This window comes from Macaca thibetana, chromosome 1 (assembly GCF_024542745.1).
Source record: "Macaca thibetana thibetana isolate TM-01 chromosome 1, ASM2454274v1, whole genome shotgun sequence".
NCBI lineage: Eukaryota > Metazoa > Chordata > Mammalia > Primates > Cercopithecidae > Macaca > Macaca thibetana.
In genome coordinates this window covers 76,455,213-76,479,584 of record NC_065578.1, presented here as the reverse complement: position 1 = coordinate 76,479,584, position 24,372 = coordinate 76,455,213, and the positions used below count along the sequence as shown (strand labels likewise).

At 36.3% G+C, this 24,372-nt stretch overlaps 1 protein-coding gene across 1 annotated transcript in view; it reads left to right on the top strand.

Moving 5' to 3' along the window:
• Nucleotides 1–24,372, top strand: part of PIGK (phosphatidylinositol glycan anchor biosynthesis class K) — a 121,905-nt gene that overhangs the window by 49,640 nt on the left and 47,893 nt on the right. The window contains exon 9 of the mRNA XM_050805126.1: nucleotides 6,119–6,291. Within this exon, the coding sequence (XP_050661083.1) occupies nucleotides 6,119–6,291 (173 nt within the window). The remainder of the gene's footprint in view (nucleotides 1–6,118; nucleotides 6,292–24,372) is intronic.

Here is a 24,372-nt window from a genome sequence, read left to right as displayed (position 1 = left end):
TTTTTCTTGAGTTTTTTTGTGCTGATTCTTTTAATTAAATCTACTTTGAAGTTGCTGTTGAAAGTAGGCATACGAAAAGCTTGAAACAACAATTCTAGACTGGATAATTTACTATGTGTCAATGACTTTCATTCTTTTCTCCATTAATTTATAGTTTGTTTATTCTTTCACAAACATTTCTTGTTTGCTAAGTGCCAAGCACAGGCTGTTCCTAATGAAAGAGGCAGATGCCTCTTTCCTTAGTTCCTGCTTTCATGGGACTTAGAATGAAGGGGAAACTGAGTAGACAGGGCTCTGTCCTCTAGCACTTCAGCCAAGCAACTTTGCATTGATCTCTTTAATCACATACAAATCTTTTAAGTAAGTTCTCATTTATTAAGGGGGTTTTACTGAAAGATTCTGAAGCCCACTGCTATAGGCTGTGAAATTTGATAGAACTACTATATGAGTCCATTTTCATACTGCTATGAAGAAATACCCGGGCCTGGGTAATTTCTAAAGAAAAAGAGGGTTAATGGACTCACAGTTCCACATGGCTGGGAGGCTTCATAATCATGGCAGAAGGTGAAGGAGGAGCAAAGATGAGCAAAGGCACATCTTACATGATGGCAGGCAAGAAAGCATGTGCAGGGGAAATGCACTTTATAAAACCATCATGAGTTCATGAGAACTCACTCACTATCATGAGAATAGCATGACGGTAACTGCCCTGCATGATTAAATTACCTCCCACCGGGTCCCTCCCATGCCACATGGGAATTATGGGAGCTACAATTCAAGATGAGATTTGAGTGAGGACAGAGCCAAATTATCTTATTCTGCCTCTGGCCCCTCCCAAAGCTCATATTCTCATGTTTCAAAACCAATCATGCCTTCCCGATAGTCCCCTAAAGTCTTAACTCATTTCATCATTATCTCCAAGTCCACAGTCCAAAGTCTCATCTGAGACAAGACAAGTCCCTTCTGCCTATGAGCCTGCAAAATCAAAAGCAAGTTAGCTACTTCCTATATACAATGGGGGTACAGGCATTGGTTAAATACACCTGTTCTACTTGGGAGAAATTGGCCAAAATGAAGGCACTATAGGCCCCGTGCAAGTCAGAAATCCAATAGGGCAGTCATTAAACCTTAAAGTTCCAAAATGATCTCCTTTGACTCCATGTCTCATATCCAGGTCACATATGCAAGAGGTGGGCTCCCATGGCCTTGGGCAGCTTTGCCCTTGTGGCTTTGCAGGGTATGGCCTTCCTCCTGTTTGCTTTTACGGGCTGGTGTTGCTACATTCTGGGATCTGGAGGACGGTGGCCCTCTTCTCACAACTCCACTAGGCAGCACCCCACTGGGGACTCTGTGTGGGGACTCTAACCCCATGTTTTCCTTCTGCACTGCCCCCCATGGGGGCCCTGACCCTGCAGCAAACTTCTGCCTGGACATCCAGGCATTTCCATACATCCTTTGAAATCTAGGTGGAGGTTCTTAAACCTCAGTTCTTGACTTCTGTGCATCTTCAGGCTTAACACCATGTGTAAGCTGCCAAGGCTTGGAGCTTACAACCTCTGAAGCTATGGGCCAAGATGTACTTTGGCCCATTTTAGCCACAGCTGGAGTGGCTGGGACATGGGACATCAAGTCCCTATACTGCACAGTGCAGGGGATCCTGGGCCCAGTCCACACAATCATTTTATCCTTCTAGGCCTCAGGGCTTGTGATGGGAGGGGCTGCTGTGAAGGTCTCTGACATGCCCTGGAGACATTTTCCCCATTGTCTTGGCAATTAACATTTGGCTCCTCGTTACTGACGCAAATTTCTGCAGGGGGCTTGAATTTCTCCTCAGAAAATGGGTTTTTATTTTTTGTTGCATTGTCAAGATACACATTTTCTGAACTTTTATGGTCTGCTTCCCTTTTAAATATAAGATCCAATTCCAAACCATATCTTCGTGAACACATAAACTTGAATGATTTTAATAGCACCCAAGTCTCCTCTTGAACACTTTGCTGCTTAGAAATTTCTTCCACCAGATACCCTAAATCATCTCCCTCAATTTCAAAGTTCCACAGATCTCTAGGGCAGGGGCAAAATGCTGCCAGTCTCTTTGCTAAAGCATAGCAAGAATCACCTTTGCTCCAATTCCCAGTAGTTCCTCATCTCCATCTGAGACCACCTCAGCCTGGGCTTTTTGGTTAAAACCATTCAACAAGTCTCTTAAGAAACTCCAAACTTTTTCACATCTTCCTGTTTTCTTCTGAGCCCTCCATACTGTTGCAACATCTGCCTGTTACCCAGTACCAAAGTTGCTTCCACATTTTCAGGTATCTTCATAGCAGTAACCCACTCTGCTGGTACCAATTTACTGTATTTGTCCATTTTCATACTGCTATGAAGAAATACCTGAGACTGGGTAATTATTATAAAAAAAAAGAGAGAGAGATTTAGGCTGGGCTCAGTGGCTCACGCCTATAATCCCAGCACTTTGGGAGGCCGAGGTGGGCGGATTACTTGAGGTCAGGAGTTCAAGACCAGCCTGGCCAACATGGTGAAAGCCTGTCTCTACTAAAAATACAAAACTTAGCTGGGCATAGTGGCACATGCCTGTAATCCCAGCTGCTCAGGAGGCTGAGGCAGAAGCATCACTTCAACCTGGGAGGCAGAGGTTGCAGTGAGCTGAAATTGCGCCACTGCATTCCAGCTTGGGTGACAGAGTGAGACTCTGTCTCAATATGAACAAACAAAACAACAACAACAAAAAAAGAGGTTTAATGGACTTATAGTTCCACATGGCTGGGCAGGCTTCACAATCCTTGTGGAAGGCAAAAGACGTGTAAGGGCATGTCTTACATGGTGGCAGACAAGAGAGCTTGTGCAGGGGAACTGTCCATTATAAAACCATCAGATCTCGTGAGACTTACTCAGTCACGAGAACAGCATGGGAAAGATTTGTCCCCATGATTCACTTACCTCCCACCAAGTCCGTCCCATAACATGTAGGAATTATGGGAGCTGCAATTCAAGATGAGATTTGGGTGGGGACACAGCCAAACCATATCAACTACTTTCTAACTTCATTTTGAAGATTATATATTTTGATGCTTATTAAATATTGATATGAATTTGAATATTAAAACTTGTGATAATGCTACTTTAACTGTAAAAAAATTACAGTCACTTAAGTTCCAATTCAATTTAAAAGTTTGTTCTCATTTTTGGATTGTACATTGTATATTTTGTGTAAGGCATGACATGCTGTCTCAAAAGTTTATATGTGCCTTGCACATTGAATATCTAATGATTGTTTAAAAAATACTTCTGTCGATTATGCAGGAAAGATTAAGGAAACTAATTTTTTTATTGCTCGTAATTGCTATTTAGTTTTTAATAAACATTCCTCACTAATATCTCATCTTACCCTACCACCTTTATTTTGAAAATTTGATGATGACTATTGTAATCTTATTCAATAAGAATGATTCATTTTCTGGCAGTTTACTAGGGCAGTGACTTAACCTATCTCTAGCTCAACTGTGTAATAATACCTATTTTCTATTAGAGTATATGTATATAGTAATGTTTGTTGAGTATCAGTTGTATTCACAGTACCATGTTAGTTGCTTTAGCAGTAGCAAAATTTGAAGACCTGGTGTTAGCCCCTTTAAAATTTATAGTGTCATTGGTAACAGTTGAAGAGCACATTTATAAAGTATTACTTGTTATGTGAAATGTCTGGATCCTCCAGGTAATTTTTTTTCCTTTGTGAACATACAAGTCTTGCCGTGTACCTTTATTATACTTTTAGTATTGCACTATAATTGTTTATATTTGTGATGTTTCCTCAAGGCTTTGAGCTTCTTGAATAACGAGGTGTAAGGACCATATTATATTCATCTTACACTCCACAGAACTTAATTACAGTACCTGGTTTATTTGTAGATGCTCATTTGAATATCTACTAAATGAATGAAAGGACATGACAACAATGCACATTTGTATGGTTCCTTTAAATATAGTGAGATTAGTAATAACTTTTTCTTGGAAAAGGTAAGTATAGGTTTGAAGGAAGGGAAGTATAGCCTACTCTAGGGAAATAAAATACCCGCAGACACGAGGAAGTTGGAATAATAGATGATCCTTGTCTTTGATAATGGCTTGAAGGAAGTATGGTTTGAAGGAAGAAAAGTATAGCGTACTCTAAGGAAATAGAATATGTGCAGATACACAGAAGTTGGAATAATAGATGATTCTTACCTTTGATAATGGCCTGGCTAGAGTGTGGACATTCCGTAATTGAAGAAGATTATTGAAAATTAAACTGAGTAATATGAGACCTGTGGGTCATTGTGTTACTTGAGCTAAGGAAATCAGATTGATGTGATAAAAATTCTTAAAGAAAGAAGTGACTTCATAATAAGGGGAAGTATGTTTATTTTGGCAGCAAAGAATAAGATAATATTATTCAGTGTTTCCCTGCCCATTTGACTATACTCTTAAATGTTTTCTTTTGCTGGTACCTAAGAAAGCCCATCAAGTTGCTCATACAGGAATACCCAAGAGATCTTCAGAATTCTTGGGACTTCAGTTTTATCTCTGCTTATTTTATCTGTCATTTTTTTCCTCCAGTCTTCTATCTGTTATTCCTGTTTGGCATTTTACTTTTTTTTCCTTTTTAATTTGTATCCTGAGTTCTTCTTTGTGTTTCCTTGTACTGCTTTCCTGAATAGGGACGACAAGGATTGCTGGCAGTGTGGTATTAGGTAAATTATTTAATCTCTTTGAGCCTTAGTTTGAAGTGGAGATACAACTTTTGTATACCTCAGAGTTATTGGTAGGCTTAAATGAGAATATCCGCAAACTGCTTAGCACAGTGCTTGAAACACTGTGTTTTATAAATTGTAGCTGCTTTACCCTTCTCTACCTTGCTGCCTTTATATTGGTGATTGCCAGTGCAGACAGTCTTATCTTCACAGGTGGATAGGTGCTGTGTGCCTGGACCTTTCCTGTCAGGCCTATAATATTTTTCCTCATATATCTTGTGTTTCAGCCAAACTAAATCATTTGCTTTGCACATCTCTGCAACTGCTCTTTTATTAGGAATGCTCTTATTTCCCACCAGCAAGTCCTCGTTTTCCTTCAAAAAAAAAAAAAAAAAAAAAAAAAAAAGACTTGAATTTCACTGTCTGTTTTTTTCCCATCCTCAAACTGTAAGAAGTTTATCCTTTTCTGAAGTGAGACTTTCCATTTTTTTCTACCTTGTTATGTTTATTCATCTCTAATTAGTCTGAAATCCTTGAGGACAGGATCATGTCTTAGCAATCTTCATATCCTCTGTGGAAAGTAAGTCTGAATTCTATGTAATACACACTTTTTATGCTTTGCTGAGTGAATGAATATATGTCTGTCCTTGGTAATTCACTGACATGGAGTATCAGTGATAAGATTAACAGAAAAATTACTGTGATGTCTGTTTTGCAGTGAAGTTGTGGTTTTTCAGACTGAGCACTGGAGTATTTGTGGAGGTGGCTTGGGCTTATTTTCATAGATAAACTAAGAAAGTGCTTTGATATATAAAATGCTACATAGGAGTACAATAGAGAGCAAGAGGGTATGCAGTAGAGAGGCTGTGCTTCAGTTTTCTGAAATCCAGAGCAACTCCACTTAAATGTTTTTTACATATTGGGCCTCCATGTACTACTTTATTTGAATTTAAAGTTTGAATCAAAGGGCGTGATTACAAAACGTTTGAAAACCACTCCAGTAGAGCATCCCACTGTGACGGATACAGAAAAAGAAAAAGAGCAATTCTGTTTTCATCATGTTGAGTGTGAGATCTTAGAGTTAAGGGTTCACAATACACTTTGAAGCATATAATTCAAGAAAGTGAGTATGCCTTTTCCCACAGTGGCCAGCTACTTTTTTATTACTGTCCTAATGTCTGCATAGTTTTCTTAAAATTCCAAGCATTATGATAGGAATGAAACTTTAATCTTTAAGCTCTTTGGAATGCATAGCTTTTTTAGGTTGGGAGAGTTTTAAAAATACACTATAGTTTAGTGTATTATGTCATTGGATTTAATAAACATTGTATATGTGTGATGCATGAATTTATTATTATATATTTTTTCAGTTTCAGGTGTGTCCCAAAAGTCTGTGTGTGTCTACTCCCGGACATCGCACTGATCTTTTTCAGAGGGATCCTAAAAATGTACTGATAACTGATTTCTTTGGAAGTGTACGGAAAGTGGAAATTACAACAGAGACTATTAATTTGCAACAGGGTTCGGAAATCATGGAAAGCAGGTATTCATTCATCTTAAACCATTATTTGAATAGAAGACTAGTCTCACAATTTGTACATTTTTTTGAAACGTTGTATTAAGAGGCAAAAGTTGGTGTTTGTAAGTAAAATTACATATTTATGCTCACCCAGTCTTCACTTTATGTAGGCTGTATGCTTTTCAGATTTATAGGCAAAAACTGTCAATATTAGTGGAAACTAAGATCATCATTAGGATTATGTTGGAACTCCAAAATACAATCTTGCTAGTAGTTCAGTTTGAGACTTGCCACAAAGGCCTAAAACTTTTCCCATAACTGGCTATCCGAGAGCCATAATTTTCTGTTAGGCCTCCTGGTAACATTAGGGAAAGGAATGAGAAGTGTAAACCAGGTACTGCCTTGGGGAGTGAATTGTATGTGAGTGAGTACGGACATTTGTAAGAGAGAGGAAGTTGAGAGACGTTGGTTCACTTTGGATATGTGAATTTTAGAAATACTTATAATTTGTTTTATTTTCTCTTTAATCATTTTTAAAGGTAAAATACTTTATTAGAAATAAATAATGAGTCAGCCAATAGCTAGTTTCTTGAAATATATAATGGCATATGTTGTTAACCATGAAAGTTTGTTATTTGTGATTATCTGTTGCTATCTATTAGAAAGTCACACTACAGGGAACTTTTTGGATTGAAAAAGGGCAATATATACAATTATAACAATTTTGAAAATTTTGAAGATTCGTAATTGAGCTTATGAATGTTGTAGGAATAAATTCAAACACTGGCACAAGATGCTTTTCTTTGATTCTAGTTACAATAGTTTCTTTTTTATTGATATATAATATTTGTACATATTTTGGGGGTACATGTGATATTTTGATACATGTGTACAGTGTTTAATGATTAAATCAGGGTAACTGGGATATCCATCACCTCAGACATTTGTCTTTTCTTTGTGTTGGGTACATTAGTATTTTTTTCTAGATATTTTGAAATATGCAATAAATAGTTAACAATAATTTCCCTACTATACTATCAAATACTATAACTTGTATCTTCTATCTAACTGTGTTTTTATGCTCTTTAACCACCTTCTCTTCATTCTCCTCCCAAACACTTTCCCTACCCAGCCTCTGGTCTACCCTCTACCTCCTTGACATCCACTCGTTTTGCTCCCACATGTGAATGAGAATATGTGATGTTTGTCTTTCTGTGCCTGGCATATTTCACTTAACAATAACTTTCAGCTCCATCCATGTTGTTACAAGTAACAAGATTTCACTCTTTTTTATAGCTGAATAACATTTTATTGTGTTATTTTATACATTTTCCTTTTCCATTCATCTGTTGATGGACACATCTTGATTCCATATCTTGACTATTGTGAATACTGCTGCAATAGACATGGGAGTGCAGATAACTCTTCAGTATACTGATCCTTTCTTCTGAATATGTAGCTAGATGTGGGATTGCTGGATCATACGGTAGTTTTATTTTTAATTTTTTGAGCAACCTCTACTGTTTTCTATAATGACTGTACTATTTTGCATTCCCACCAACAGTGTATGAGTGTTCCCTTTCTCCACATCCTTGCCAGCATTTGTTATTTTTTGGTCTTGTTTATAAGCTAAGTGAGGTGAGATGATATCTCGTAGTTTTGATTTGCATTTCTTTGATGATTAGTGATTTTGAGCATTTTTTCATATACCTGTTGTCTTCTTTTGTGAAATGTCTATTCAGATCATTTGCCAATTTTATAATTAGATGATTATTATTATTTTTTGCTATTGAGTTGCTTCAAATTCCTTATATATTCTGGTTATTAATTGCTTGTCAGATGAATTGCAAATATTTTCTCTCATTCTGTACGTTGTCTCTTCACTTTGAAGATTGTTTCCTTTGCTATGCAGAAGCTTTTTAGCATGATGTAATTTCATTTATCTATTTTTGCTTTTGTTGCCTATGACTTTTGAGGTTTTACCTAAAACATTTCTGCCCAGAATAATGTCCTGGAATGTTTCCCCAGTGTTTCCTTTTAGTAGTTTCACAGTTTCAGGTCTTAGATTTAAGTCTTTAATCCATTTTGATTTGATTTTGGGATATGGTGAAAGATGGGTATCTAGTTTCATTCTTCTTCCCAGCACGATTATTAAAGAGTGTCCTTTCCCAGTGTATATTCTTGGCACCTTTGTTGGAAATGAGTTGGCTGTAAGTGCTTGGATTTATTTCTGAGTTTTCTATTTGTCCCATTGGTCTGTGTGTCTGTTTTTAATCCCTGTACCTTGCTGTTTTGATTACTGTAGCTATGTAGTATAATTTGAAATCAAATAGTGTGATGCTTCCAGCTTTGTTCTTCTTGCTCAGGGTTGCTTTTGCTATTCTGGGTCTCTTGTGGTTCCATAGAAATTTTAGGGTTGATTTTTCTATTTATATGAAAAGTGCCATTGGAATTTTGATAGAGATTGCATATGTATAGATCAACAAATATACTTCTTTGGGTAGTATGGCCATTTCAACAACGTTATTTTATACCGTCCATGAGCATGGGATGTCTTTCCATTTTTTGTGTCTTCTTCAATTTATTTCATCAGCTTTGTGTAGTTTTTCCTGTAGAGATGTTTCACTTTGGTAAAATTTATTCCTAGATTATTTTTTTCTTTGGTAGGTATTGTAAGTGAGATTGCTTTCTTGATGGCTTTTTCAGATTGATAACTGTTGGATAAAAATGTGACTGATTTCTGTATGTTGGTTTTATATCCTGAAACTTTACTGAATTTGTTTATCAGTTCTAAGAATTTTTTGGTGGACTCTAGGTTTTTTAAAGTGTAAGATCATGTTGTCTACACACAAAGATAATTTGACTTCTTCCTTTCCAATTTGGACACCCTTCATTTCTCTCTCTTGCCTAATTGCTCTGGCTCGGACTTCCAGTACTATGTTGGATAGAAGTGATGAGAGTGCACATTCTTACCTTGTTCTAGATCTTAGTGGAAAGTCTTTCAGTTGTTCCCCATTAAGTATGATATTAGCTGTGGGTTTGTTATGTATGGCCTTTATCATGTTGATTTATGTTCCTTCTAATCCAGTTTGTTGAGAGTTTTTATCATGAAGGGATGCTGAATTTTGTTGAATGCTTTTTTAGCATCTATTGAAATTATCATATGGATTTTGTCCTTGATTCTGTTGATCATGTATCTTGTTTATTGATTTGCATGTATTGAACCCTTATTGCATATCTGGGATGAATCCCACTTGATCATAATGGAATGGTCTTTTTTTTTTAATGTGCTGTGGAATTCAGTTTGCTAGTATTTTGTGGAGGATTTCTGCATGTATGTTCATCAGAGATACTGGCCTTTAGATTTTTTATGTGTGTGTGTTGTGTTCTTGTCTGGTTTTGTTATCAGGGTAATGCTAGCCTCATAGATGAGTTTGGAAGTATTCCCTCCTTCAATTTTTTGAAATAGTTTGAGTAGACTTGGTATTAGTTCTTTAAATGTTTGGCAGAATTCAGTAGTAAATCCATCAGGTCCTGAGCTTTTCTTTGATGGGAGATTCTTTACTACTGCTTTGATCTTGTTACTCATTATTGGTCTGATTAGATTTTCTATTTCTTTCTGGTTCAATGATGGTAGGTTGTATGTGTCCAGGATTTCATATGTTTCTTCTAGATTTTCCAATTTTTTTGTCATGTGCTTGTTCACAATATTGTCAAATGAGATTTTGTATTTCTGTGGTATCAGTTGAAATGTTTTCTTTTTTATCTCTGATTTTATTTATTTGGGCTCTTAATCTTTTTTCTTAGTCTAACTACTGGTTTGTCAATTTTATCTTTTCAAAAAACCAACAGTTTGCGTTGTTGATCTTTTATATATTTTTTAGTCTCAATTTCTTTTTTTTTCTTTTCTTTTCTCTTTTCTTTTCTTTTTTTTTTTTTTTTTTTGAGATTGGATCTTGCTCTGTTGCTCAGCCTAGTCTGGAATTCCTGGGCTCAAGCGATCATTTTGCCTCAGCCTCCCACATTACTGGGACTGAAGACATGCACCACCACACCAGGCTAATTTGTTTTTATTTTTTGTAGAGATGGGGGTCTCCGTATGTTGCCTAGGCTGGTCTCGAACTCCTGGGCTCAAACGATCCTCCCACCTTGGCCTCCCAAAGTGCTGGGGTTACAAATGTAAGCCACTGCACCCAGTCTGATCCTTATTTCTTTCTTCTACTAATTTTGGATTTGTTTTGCTCTTGATTTTTGAGTTCTTTAAGTTGCATAGTTAGGTTGTTTATTTGAAATCTTTCTCTCTTCTGTAGGCGTTTATTACTATAAACTTTGCTTTTAATACTACTTTTGCTGTATCCCATATTCTGATATGTTGTGTTTGTTTTTCATTTGTTTCCAGAAATTTTTAAAGTTTCTTCTTAATTTCTCCATTGACCCATTTGTTATTCAGGAGAATGTTATTTCCATGTATTTGTATACTTTTCCAAAGGTCCTCTTGTTACTGACTTTTAGGTTTTTTTTTATAGTCAGAAAAAGATACTTGAAATTATTTCAGCTTTTTTGAATTTGTTGAGACTTGTTTTGTGACCTAACATATGGTCTATCCAGGATAATGTTTTATGTGCTGATGAGGAAAATGTATAATATGCAGCAGTTGACTGAAATGTTCTGTAAATGTCTATTAGGTCCATTTGGTTTAGAGTATAGACTCCAATACCTCTTTGTAGATTTTCTGCTTGGATGATCTGTCTGTTGTTGAAAGTGGGGTGTTGAAGTGCTATACTATTATTGTATTATAGTTTGCCTCTTCCTTTAGATCTAATCATATTTGCTTTATATTTGGGTAATACTGCAGTGGGTATATACATATTTACTATTACTATGTTCTTTTGCTAAATTGACTCCTTTGTCATTATATGATAACCTTCTTTGTTTCTTTTTATGGTTTTTGACTTAAAGTCTGTTTTATCTGATATAAGCATTGCTACTCATGCTCGTTTTTGGTTTTCATTTACATAAATATCTTTTTCCATTTGTTCATTTTTTTTGTCTGTATCTGTATAGGCAAAGTGAGTTTCTTATAGGCAATATATAGGTGGGTCTTTGTTTTTTAATCCAGTTAGTCATGTCTTTTAATTATGATGTCTTTTAATAGAATTTAGTCAATTTGTATTCGATATTATTATTGATAGGTCAGGGCTTACTGTAGCCATTTTGTTATTTGTTTTCTAGTTATTTTGTAACTCCTCTCTTCCTTTTTTTCCATTTTCCTTTGTGGTTAAATGATTTTCCCTGATAGTATGTTTTAATTCATTGCTTTTTGCTTTTAGTGTGTCTATTATAGGTTTTTGCTTTGTGGTTACCATTAGGTTCATTAAAAATCCTGTAGTTCTAATAAGTTATTTAAAACTGATATGGCCGGGCGTGGTGGCACATGCCTGTAATCCCAGCACTTTGGGAGGCCAAGGTGGGCGGATCACTAGGTCAGGAGATCAAGACCATTATGGCCAACATGGTAAAACCCGTCCTTACTAAAAATACAAAAAACTAGCCGGGCATGGCAGTGCGCCCCTGGAGTCCCAGCTACTCAAGAGGGTGAGGCAGGATAATTGCTTGAACCCGGGAGGCAGGGGCTGCAGTAAGCCAAGATCGCGCCACTGCACTCCAGCCTGGTGACAGAGTGAGACTCCATCTCAAAAAAAAAAAAACCAAAAAACCAAAAACTGATACTAACATGACTTCAATCACCAAAAAAGAGATAAGGAACAAACAAACTGAAACCTGTAGATATTAACTCCCTTTCCCCCCACATTTTGAATTTTTCATGTCACAATGTGCATTTTTTTATACTGCCTATCTTGACAAATTGTTTTGTTATATGTTCTGGAAGAATGGAATTTTGGCTCTTAAATTATTTGTATATATTAGCTCAGTAGCAAAAATTGTCATTGCTGAAGATTGTTGTTTTTAATCAAGGAGAAAATTACTTTAAATATCACAGCCAGATACCAAGCACTGTTGAATTAGAGCACCCTCTAGTGTTTATAAATAAATTTTATTTACAATGTTGCTGTTTACCAGATGGCTTCATAATTACTGGTGTACTTTATTCAGTTAATTTATGAGAATCAGGCTCCCAGTGGTTCAGAAATTTTTACATAGATGCTACAGATATTATCTCATTGTATGTCGGTGCTATTTGCATACAAATATGAATGGCAATCCGAAGTTTATTTAGAGTTAAGTATATAATGAGAGATCAGATATCATAAAAAACTTTTTTATTAAGGAAATTATAGTCTGGAGTATAGATGTATTTTTAAAAATCTTAGGTTAAATTATCAATACGTGTTATTAAAATTGACAATTAGAGCTGGGCGCGGTGGCTCACACCTGTAATCCCAGCACTGTGGGAGGCCGAGACGGGCGAATCACGAGGTCAGGAGATCGAGACCATCCTGGCTAACACGGTGAAACCCCGTATCTACTAAAAATACAAAAAATTAGCTGGGCGTGGTGGCGGGCACCTGTAGTCCTAGCTACTCGGGAGGCTGAGGCAGGAGAATGGCGTGAACCCGGAAGGCAGAGATTGCAGTGAGCCGAGATCACGCCACTGCACTCCAGCCTGGGCGACAGAGTGAAACTCCGTCTCAAAAAAAAAAATAAATAAATAAATAAAATAAAATAAAATAAAATTGACAATCAGAAATACTTTCTACACATATTAGGGAAACAATGGAGTCTATTGGTTCAGTTATTCATATTTTATATTTTGCATAGTACACTAGACTAAAATCAGATATGATGGAGAACTTTAGTACATAAAACTGATTGGGAGTACCTATATGCAATAAGAATTTTTTTTTTTTTTTTTTTGTATTTTTAGTAGAGACGGGGTTTCACTGTGTTAGCCAGGATGGTCTCGATCTCCTGACCTCGTGATCCGCCCGTCTCGGCCTCCCAAAGTGCTGGGATTACAGGCTTGAGCCACCGCGCCCGGCCCAAGAATTGTTTTTATATGTCTTCTGAAACTTAGACATGTTAAGATAAAGTTATATAGTAACAACACCTTGTTTCTGCCTATGTCTTACTAATTGTGTTGTAATTTATTTGCAAGAGCAGATGAGGTAAAATAAGGACTGATTGTAATAAGCTTTGCTTAGGTAACTTGATTTTAAACAGCTTCATCGTAGTATACATAGGCTGACTTTGGATAATTATGCAGACAGATAAACGGTCTTCCTATTCAAAGAGTTGGGTTTTTTAGAATCTGGTGGTAATTCTGTGTTAGCAAACCTTTTACTCAGGTTACCAGTTTTGTATCTTTTCTGTATTAGGAAGATATCCTCCAGGTTGTGACTGTAAAAATATTGCACATTTTAGTGTTACCAAATTTGTAAAAGTCTTAATTCTATAGAATTACCTAAGGAAAAACAGAACCTAGGACATTATGAACTCTAAACACTCACCTTTTATCTTAATGGGTTAGAAGAAACTTAGTTAGTCTGAATTTTTCTCCCCTCCCCTCCCCTTCCCTTCCCTCCCTTCCCCTCCTGATATGCTTTGGTTCTGTGTCCCCACCCAAATCTCGAATTTTACTTCCATAATTCCCATGTGTTGTGGGAGGGACCCGGTGGGAGATAATTGAATCATGAGGGTGGTTTCCCCCATACTGTTCCCATGGTAGTGAATAAGTCTCAAGAGATCTGATGGTTTTATAAGGGGCCTCTGCTTTCACTCCCCTCTCATTCTGTCTTACTGCCACCATGTAAGAAGCACCTTTTGCCTTCTGCCATGATTGTGAGGCCTCCCCAGCTATGTGGAACTGTGAGTCCATTAAACCTATTTTTCTTCCCAGTCTCGAGTATGTCTTTATTCGCAGTGTGAAAACAGACTAATACACCTCCCCTCCCTTCCTCCCTGTCTTTCCCTTCTTTCCCTCACCTTCTCTTACAGGATCTTTCTCTCTTGCCTATGCAGAGTCATAGCTCACTGTACCCTTGAACTTTCAGGCTTAGGTGATCATCCTACCTCAGCCTCACAAGTAGCTGGGACTACAAGCTCATGCTGCCATGCCTGGCTAATATTTCTTTTCCTTTTTTTTTTTTTTTTAAGACAGAGTCTTGCTGTGTAGCCCAGGCTGGAGTGCAGTGGTACAATCTTGGCTCACTGCAACCTCTGCCTCCCGGGTTCTAGCAATTCTCCTGCCTTAGCTTCCTGAGTAGCTGGGACTACAGGTGCATGCTACCATGCCTGGCTAATTTTTTGTATTTTAGTAGAGTCGGGGTTTCACCTTGTTGCCCAGACTGGCCTCAAACTCCTGAGCTCAGGCAATCCACCTGCCTCTACCTCCCAAAGTGCTGGGATTACAGGTGTGAGCCACCTTGCCAGGCCTCTTTTACATTTTTTTGTAGAGACAGGGTCTTGCTTTGTTACCCAGGCTGATCTAAAACTCCTGGCCTCAGGCAGTCCTCCTGCTTGGGTCTCCCAAAGCACTGGAATTACAGGCATGAGCTATGGTGCCAAGCCTCATTTTCTTAGTGATGTCTTTTGAAGGGTAGAAATTTTAATGTTGGTGAAATTCACTTATTTTTTCTTTATGCTTAGTACCTATTATGCAAGTAGTCTTTGCTTAACCAGGGTCATTAGGATTTTCTTGTTTTCTTCTAGAAGTTTTATAGTTTTAGCTTTTATGTGTAGGTCTGTGATCCATTTTGATTAATTTTTGAGTATTGTGTGAGGTAGGGGTTAAGGTTCAGGTTTTTTCCATATGGACTTCCAAATATTCCAGTAACATTTGTTGAAAAAATTGCAGATGGTCCCCAACTTACTTACAATGGTTTGACTTATCATTTTTTACTTCATAATGGATTTATCATGGTATTAAATTCATTTTCAATTTACAGTATTTTATATTTACAATGAGTTTATTGGGACATAACTCCTCCATAAGTTGAGCAGCATCTGTATTTATTCCTCATTGAATTGTGTTGATCCCTTTGTCAAAAAATCATGTTTTTGGGGTCTATTTCTGGACTTTATTTTGTTGCATTGAAATATTTCTATCTTTATACCAGTATTACATTCTTGATGATTGTAGTTTTATAGAAACTCCTGAAATTATGTAAGTCCTCCAGATTTATTTTTTCATTTTCAAGGTTGTTTTCAGTGTTCTAGGTTCTTTGCATTTTCATATAAGTTTATGAATCAGCTTGTAGGTTTCTTAAAGTAAAAAAATAAAAAGAATAAAAGCCTACTGGGATTTTGATTGGGATTGAATTAACTTTATATTGGGCTGTATCACAGCTTAACAATATTGAGTCCCCACCACCCATGAGCATCTCTCTACAGTTATTTAGATCTCATGTAATTTCTCCATATTGTTTTATTGTAGATATTTCCTACACATTTTATTAAATTTATTCCTAAATATTTTGTATGTTATTTTTAAAAAATTACATTTGTTTGTTGCTCAAATGCAGAAATATTACAGTTGATTTTATATTGACTGTTTTTCTGAGATCTTATTGATTTGGGGTCAACCCAATTCCAATCAAAACCCCAGCAGACTTTTTATTTTTTTATTTTTCTGTAGAGATTGACAAGCTGATTCCAAAATTTATATGGAAATGTAAAGGACCTACTATAGTATATATTATATTATTGAACATATGGATTCTAGTCTATTTATAATATTTACTAGGAAATTAAATCAAAAGTTAAATTTCCATATTCAATAGTAACATCTCTTTGAGATTCGAGTAAAATTGATTGTGAAGAATATGAAACTGTGATCACATGATTTGCTTAAATTTTCTCATAGTAAATTGTTACGATTATAAAACTTTATGAACCAAAAATTCACCAAAATGGCTCAAGTAACAGTTGGCAGGATTTCTCCCTTTCTACATTACTATATTTTTCAAAGTGAGTAATTTGCTCATCAGTATAATTCTGCATTATCTTAGCATTTTATTTTGTCATTTATTTTATATTGTTATTTACAGCTGTTTGTCCAGTTATTCAAAAGCTCATTAAAATGAAATTTCAGAAATTAGATGTGATTCGTTTGATTTATAAAGGGACCAAAACATAATTAAATTACTCATTTTGTCATTTTGCATACATATGAAGTTCTTATTGTTATAGTTTCAAAATAGATTGGTCATATCATGGGTAGTTTTTTGTTTTTGTTTTTTAGCAGTTTATTTCACTGTCCTATCTGTAATTAACAAAAACATCAATTGAGTTGCTTTATGACTTTTAACAAATCAGTATATATAAATAGTATAGCACAACATAGTACTGTATCCCTTTGTGTTAATACAACATCTCTAAATATAAATTGGCAAATATGTTTACTAGGAGTAGTAGTTTCCAACTAATGTTTATTAATATTTTTAAGTATGTCAAAGCAAAGTTAATTTTAATTTAAACACTAAATGCATGATAGCACCTAAAATTTTTAATTGTCTAAAATCTACAAATCGTATGATATTTATAAAACAATTAGAGGCAAATCCATTTGGATTTTTAGAGGATAAAGTTCTGTATTGTATAGAAAAATAAATTACGTGACCTTTAAGGTTTCTTTTAGTTCTTTGATTTATGTCTTTTTGATTTATGTGACTCTTCCGATCTTTGCACTAATTGTAATATTATTGTTCCACTCCACAAATTAAATCTTACCATTCTAAATGAGTTAACAGACTTACTTATTGTCTGCTATCTGACATTATAGGGGATATTACAATATAATAATAAAAGCAAAGTCATTGGAATCAATAAGCTCCTAAATTCAGATCCTCTGCCATTTATTAGCTGTGCAACCTTGGGCAAACTATAGGACTTCTTCTGTTCTCAGTTTCTGCATCTGTAAAATGAGAATAATAACTCTACCTCATATAGTTAATAAAGTAATTTTTATTTTGCTTAGAAAGCACTTAATTCTATGCCTCAAATATAGTGAAGCACTAAGTGTTAAGTATTATTGAGAGCACTTACCTCACACACTGATAAAAATTAATGATTGCTAGAATTCTATTTAAACTGCATTTTAGCCATTTAGCTGATTATCAATTCTGGTTTCAGTGATATAAACTAGTTATTTCATATTTGGAGGATTCTCATTTATAGAAATACTATACAGAATTGGGAAATTGTGTTGTACCAGAAGATGGCAGTAGTATCATGTATTTGTACATAGGGAACTGTCTTAATTTTTTTAAATGCTGGAGATCAAGGTAGCTTGTGCCTTCAAATAAATTATGATAGTTATTTCTTCAGGCAACTGGTAGAGAAAAATAATTTTGATATTGAATTGTCAGTTTGTAAAGGATGGTAAAAATTTCTCTCTATATGTAAGTTGTTTTGCTTTTAAAAAACCTAACAATATGGAATTTTATCTATGAAATAGGTAAATCTATCAGATACTTATGACATATTTTTAGATATTAATTTCCATGTTATTAAATACTTGACCAAGAAATTGAAGGGTCAAAAAGAGTTAAGGGGTGTTTGTGTGTGAGGATTATTTATTACTAATTAGTAATAAGGCAATCGTTATTTCTAGCTTATCATTGGGGAAAGTGGATTCCATTTTAAAAACTGATTTATATAATAACACTTTAGGAATGTAGCTGTTAGGTAAAACAAGAGGGAAAAGACATTTATATTAATATATAAATCTGTAATCCCATTTCAGAAATGTCAATTTTTATTGAAATAATGGTGTGCCTTGCTACCTGGGTTTCAAATATTCTACAAGTGAAGTATGGCCAAATTGCCCCCTCCTCATGCTAGAAGAAACTTTTAAGGCAACATGATCTAGTAGAAAGAGCACGGAGCTGAATGCACTTGCGTTCAAATTTTGCTTTTTCTGGGTACCAGATATGGTTTGAACTCTGTGTCCCCACTCAAATCTCATCTGGAATTGTAATCCCCATGTGTTGAGAGAAGGAGGGAGGTGATTGGGTCATGAGTGTGATTTCCCCCATGCTATTCTTGTGATAGTGAGTGGGTTCTTATAAGATCTGATGGTTTTATAAGTGTCTGGCCTTTCCTCTGCTTGCACTTCTCTCTCCTGCCACCATATGAAGAAGGTCCTAGCTTCCCCTTTGCCTTCTGCCATGATCGTAAGTTTCCTAAGGCCTCCCCAGCCATGTGGAAGTGTGAGTCAATTAAAACTCTTTTCTTTATAAATTACCCAGCTTGGGTATTTCTTTACAGCAGTGTGAAAATGGACTAATACAATACCTTAATCTCTCTAAGACTCAGATACTTTATCTGTCATAGGGTGATCTACTCTCTATCTTATGAGTTATTTTGAAGATTGAGGGTAGTGTATATAAAATGAACATACTGTCAATGCCTTTTTAAAAGTGTGCCATCTAAAACTCATCACAGTCATATTGATGTCTTCCTCCAGTGCAAGAGATACAATGAGCAATACAATACCATCTTTATTTGGTGTATTATAGTTCTGTTTCTATAGCTTGATTTGTGCTTTTATCAGCCATGCCATCTATACCCCATTCTGACAGGAATTATTATTAGCCTGGCTTTCCCATACTTACCTGTGTAGCTGACTTAAAAAAACAAAACAGAAAACAACTGAATTTCAGGATTTATGCTTATTTCTTTATGTTTTTATCTTACTAGTGTTAATTCAGTATTATAGCCTATTAGTCTTTTTTAATACTCATTCTGACATTGCAATATTAGTGTTGAACTATTTATGGGTTTTATTGTGGGGGAAAAATGGACCTGGTAAATGATACGGACCTCAGGTCTTTGCTCATGATATCCTTTATGTTGGATACCATTTTGGGGCACAGCTGTTAACTTTATTAGAAAACTGATTTCTCAGGGCTTAATCGAAAAATCAAAATTTCATGATAAAAATTTTTTGAATAGGCCAGGCGCGGTGGCTCAAGCCTGTAATCCCAGCACTTTGGGAGGCCGAGACGGGTGGATCACGAGGTCAGGAGATCGAGACCATCCTGGCTAACACAGTGAAACCCCGTCTCTACTAAAAAATACAAAAAAATAGCCGGGCGAGGTGGCGGGCGCCTGTAGTCCCAGCTACGCGGGAGGCTGAGGCAGGAGAATGGCGCAAACCCGGGAGGCGGAGCTTGCAGTAAGCTGAGATCCGGCCACTGCACTCCAGCCTGGGCGACAGAGCCAGACTCTGTCTCACAAAAAAAAAAAAAAAATTAAAAAAAAAAAAAAATTTTTTTTGAACAATGCCAAAGTGGACCTAAAAAGTCAAAGTAAGGTTATTTATGTGAGTTTTTATTAAATTGATATAGTAAATATTGTTTAAAGCATGTTTTTCTACAGATGTTATAGATAAATTACTATCAAGTAATTGAACATTTTCATTTTGAAATTATTTTTCTCAAAAAATAAAGGAAAATCAGGGGACTTACCAACATTGACAAGCTGTATTATGCTCCATCTTTCTCTGCTTTAAATGCATTCATTATATACATAGTTCTTGTTATACTCAGAGATATTCCAGACTTGTTGCTTTCTTTAATTTGATGAAATTGTGACTTACTATTCTGAAAGTACTTTCACTAAGGGAAGCGTGCAGCTTATATTGTATGGAATGCCTTTTTCAGTTCCTTCATTTTAACTTCAATATTAAAAGCCATTCTCTGTTCCTTATCTGATGGCATCAGCTTCTAATGTTAATATATTCTAGTATGATTTCCCAAGAAGTAAAGAGCAGACAAAATAATGAAATACAAGAGTTCTTAGGATATGATCTCAAAATACCTGACTATGCTGGCTGAGAATTATATTGTACTACACCGCAGGTAGTAATGGACTTTGTTTGGCCTGAACTATATTGCCAGCCAGAGATTCAGAGATACTTGGTAAGCAGTTTAAACTGGGTTTTATTAAAATTCATATATCTAATTTTTATAATGTTTATTTATATCAAAGATATGTATATTTAGAGCATGTACATTGAGAGATGGAGCAAGAAAATAGTGTTTTATATTTCTTTTAGGTGATTTTAAGATTGCATGTTTTATAGCAATCTTTGGTACTTTTCCTTTAAGGTACTGAAACAGGTGATAATGAACTATATGGTGCGACATAAAGTTGTAACTACTGTAATTGCTGTGCATAAGCAAGATATTTAAAACATACCTAACTTACGCTTTAAAAAAAAGTGATGTTCACAATGGTTTCTCTTTTGCATGTAAAAATACTGTGATATGTATCTTCTAAATCATAGAATATGATTAAAATATATCTTGTATGGTTTTAGTGTCAAATATAGGTTTTTTGTTTGTTTGTTTGTTTTTGTTGTTTCTTTGAAAATTAGATATAGGAAAACCTTGAATATCCAAAAATTAGGTAACTTCTGGTAATAAAAGAATACATGATGTTCCCATGAGTTAACACTGACTCTGAAAAAACCCACTTTTACCTTAGGTATTGTATTAGGTCGTTCTTGCACTGCTATAAAGAAATACCTGAGACTGGGTAATTGGCTTATTGTTCTACAGTCTGTACAGGAAGCATAGGGGTATCTGCTTTTGGGGAGGCATCAGGAAGCTTCCAATTATGGTAGAAGGCAAATGGGGAACAGGCACATCATATGGTGAGAACAGGAGCGAGGACAGGAGCAAATTTAAGTGAGCAGGGGCAGGGGGGTTGGAGGAGAGTGAGAGTTAAGAGAGATAGAGGGAGGAAGGAAGGGGAGGGTTTGGGAGAGAGTGCAAGAGAGAAAGCGAGAGAGTGAGTGTGAGCACACACTAGGGGAGGTGCCACACACTTTGAAATGACCAGATCTTGCGAGAACTCACTCACTGTGGTGAAGACAGCACCACGCCATGAGGGATCTGCCCCCATGACCCAAACACCTTCCATCAGGCCCTACCTCCAGCATTGGGGATTACAGCTCAACCTGATATTTGAGCAAGGACAAATTTCTAAACTATATCAGATATAAAAATACAGCTTGACCTCCGTAGCCTTGGCATTCATAGTTTCACATTTCATTTGAAGGAAACATTTCTCAATAAAAGAACACCCTGTAATATTAGAATGAGATACAGCATTTCACTTTCTCAGAACAAGAAATTAATGTAAATGAGTTTAGAGAGATGATTTGAAGTTAATAATAAAGAATAATCAATTGAATTCACTTTTGTAATGTTGCTGACTGGATTTTTCTGAAAATTCTGTTACAAAATACCTAGATGCTCTATAAATTATATTTTAAAAAATATCTTTTTAAATACTTAGCTGAGCTGCCAAGAAAGTAAGTGTGTAGAGACAAACAACATTTGATGAATAGTATTGCTGGCTTCTTCCAGATTGAAGCAGAGCTGCTGGCACCTCCTCATTCAGTGGTAAGGACTACATGGGTTCCACTTCCTACAGTGTTTCTAGATAGTAACAGCTGGTATTCTAAACATGCAGCTTCCCTGAACAGTTGGCAGCAAGCTCAGACTCTGTCTCCTTTTGCAAGGACGGTATAGATTTACTTTAAAAAGAGGGAGTATCAATGGGAGCTCTTTCTTGCTTTAGGGCTCTCATGTGATTTAGGGTTGTAATTTCCTTCTTGGTCCAACCCATGTGTTTCCAGCTGCACCTTCATCTAAAGACGCCTTTACAGGGGACCGTGTGCCTTATTCTGTTGGCCTTTTTATCTAGGAGCAGAAAGTATTTGCAGGAGCCTATTGCTGAACAGTGGCTTGCAACAGACGAAGGTCGACTTTGCTCAACAGTAGGGAAATCTCTTGGGAAAAAACACATAGACACTAAAACCCAAGTGCTGAATGAATGTGGAAGGCAGGACTGCCTAAGTGATGTGTACTAATATAGAAACCTAGAGTTTTGATTAGAATAGCTTTGTGTGATGGTTAGGACAAAACACTGTGGATCCATTTGTTGACAGTTGAGCTTAAGACCTCTGCATAAAACCGTTAACTTCTCATTACCCTCAGAGAGTGGGCTGGAATAAAATCTAACAGCCTGAGAGGAAGAAAATGAGGACATTTCTCCTGCCTTGGCTAGAGATGTGGGGGTAAAAGAGGTTTACCTGGGAATATGTAATCAGTCGTACTCTAATGTGATTTAACATGGTTAACCTTCTTGGCCCAAGAAATTTAAAGTGGAGCAATTCAGTTGAAGTGATACCAGATTGATAGCAACCCAAAGCAAGACAGAAGCAAACTCAAATTCGATTTGGGAATCATTCTCAATTGAGGTTCCTCAGGATCCTCACAGATTAAGGTGTTCATGTACTTAAATGGCAGACAATTTGAGAAAGCAAACTAATCCCATAAGAGTATTAGTTTTCTATTGCTGTATAAGAAGCTACCACAAACTCAGCAGTGCAAGACAACACCCATGTATTATCTCACAGTATCTGTAGGCTGCAAGTGTGGGTACAGGTTAGCTGGGTCCTTTGCCTGAAGTCTCACAGGCTGAAAAAGACCACCTGATACCATGGTCTCATCTTAGGCTTGGCGTCCTCTTCCAAGCTCACTCATTGTTGACAAAATTCAGTTCCTTGCATATGCAGGGCTGAAATCCTAATTTTCTTATGAGTATTAACCAAACAGTATCTGTAGCTCCTATAAGTTGTCTTAGGTCCTTGCCTCATGGCCCCTCCAAAGGCAGTTCACAGTATGGCCGTTTGTGTCTTCAAAGCCTGCAGTAGTCTCTCCTATTTTGAATCTGTCTAACTTTAGGAAGGGCATGGTCTCTGTTAATGGTTTGCCTGGTTAGGTCAAGCCCACTCAGGACAGACTTCTTCTGATTAACTAAATGTGAACTGATTTCAGACCTTAATTATATTTGCAAAATTCCCTCACTTTTGTCATATAACATAACCTTATCATAGGAGTGAAGTTTATCATATTCATAGTCCTGCTTGTGCTCCAGGAAAGTGGACAATACAGGGCATATGAGCACCAAGGGATCAGAATCTTGAGGGTCATCTTAGAATTTTGCTTAACACAATACAGAATAATCAGGAGAATTAGACCTGCAAGAACATTAGATATATGAATTATCAATTACAAAATACAAAATAACCATTTAAATTTTTTTTTTAAATAAAAGAGGTTGGGCGTGGTGGCTCACTCCTGTAATCCCAGTGCTTTGGGAGGCCGAGGTGGACAAATCACTTGAGGTCAGTAGTTCCCAACCAGCCTGGCCAACATGGTGAAACCCCGTCTCTACCAAAAATACAAAAAGTAGCCGGGTGTGGTGGTGTGCGCCTGTAATCCCAGCTACTCGGGAGGCTGAGGCAGGAGGATTGCTGGAATCCAGGAGGCAGAGGTGGCAGTGAGCCAAGATCGTGCCATTGCACTCCAGCCTGGGTGACAAGAGTGAGACTCCGTCTCAAAAAAAATAAAATACAAATAAAAAGGAAAATAAAAATAAAAGAAGGAAATGAAGGATTACACAGGGGTTACAACATGATAAAGAATGATGAGGCATATTTGAAAAAGGCCAGATAGACTTTCCTGTTTGTAAACCACAGTTATTCAAATTAAAAATGTAGTAAACAGATTAAATAGTAGACATATTATTGAGGTATTGACGCATCAAAAATCATTCCAAAACTTAATGTCTTTAAATAACAACCACATATTTAGCTTTTGATTCTGAGGGTTGACAATTTAGGATGGGCTCAACCTGCATGGTTCTTCTAGTTTATATTGTGCTTTCTCAGAATTTGTCATCTTTGGGTTGAGTGAGTGACTTCTAATTTTTGGCTATACTGTCTCACATATCTGGGGCTTTTGATGTTGATTCAGCTCCCATGTGGTCCTTTATCCTCCAGGAGGTTATCCATGAGTCCCAAAAGTGTGCAAGACCTTTTGTGGCCAAGATTTTAAACTGGAGCCCTGTTATTCTTGCTGCATCCTATTGTGCAGAAGGAATCACAAATCCAAGTAAAATTCAAGGGCTGGTAAAACAGACTATATCTTTTCTTGGAAGGAGCTACAAAGTCATATCTCAAAAAGGTATGAATAGATACAGGAAGGAGTAAAAGATTTTAATGATTTTTGTAAGATAACTCATACTTGAAAGGAGAAATAGTAAAATAAGAGATCTAAAGAAATA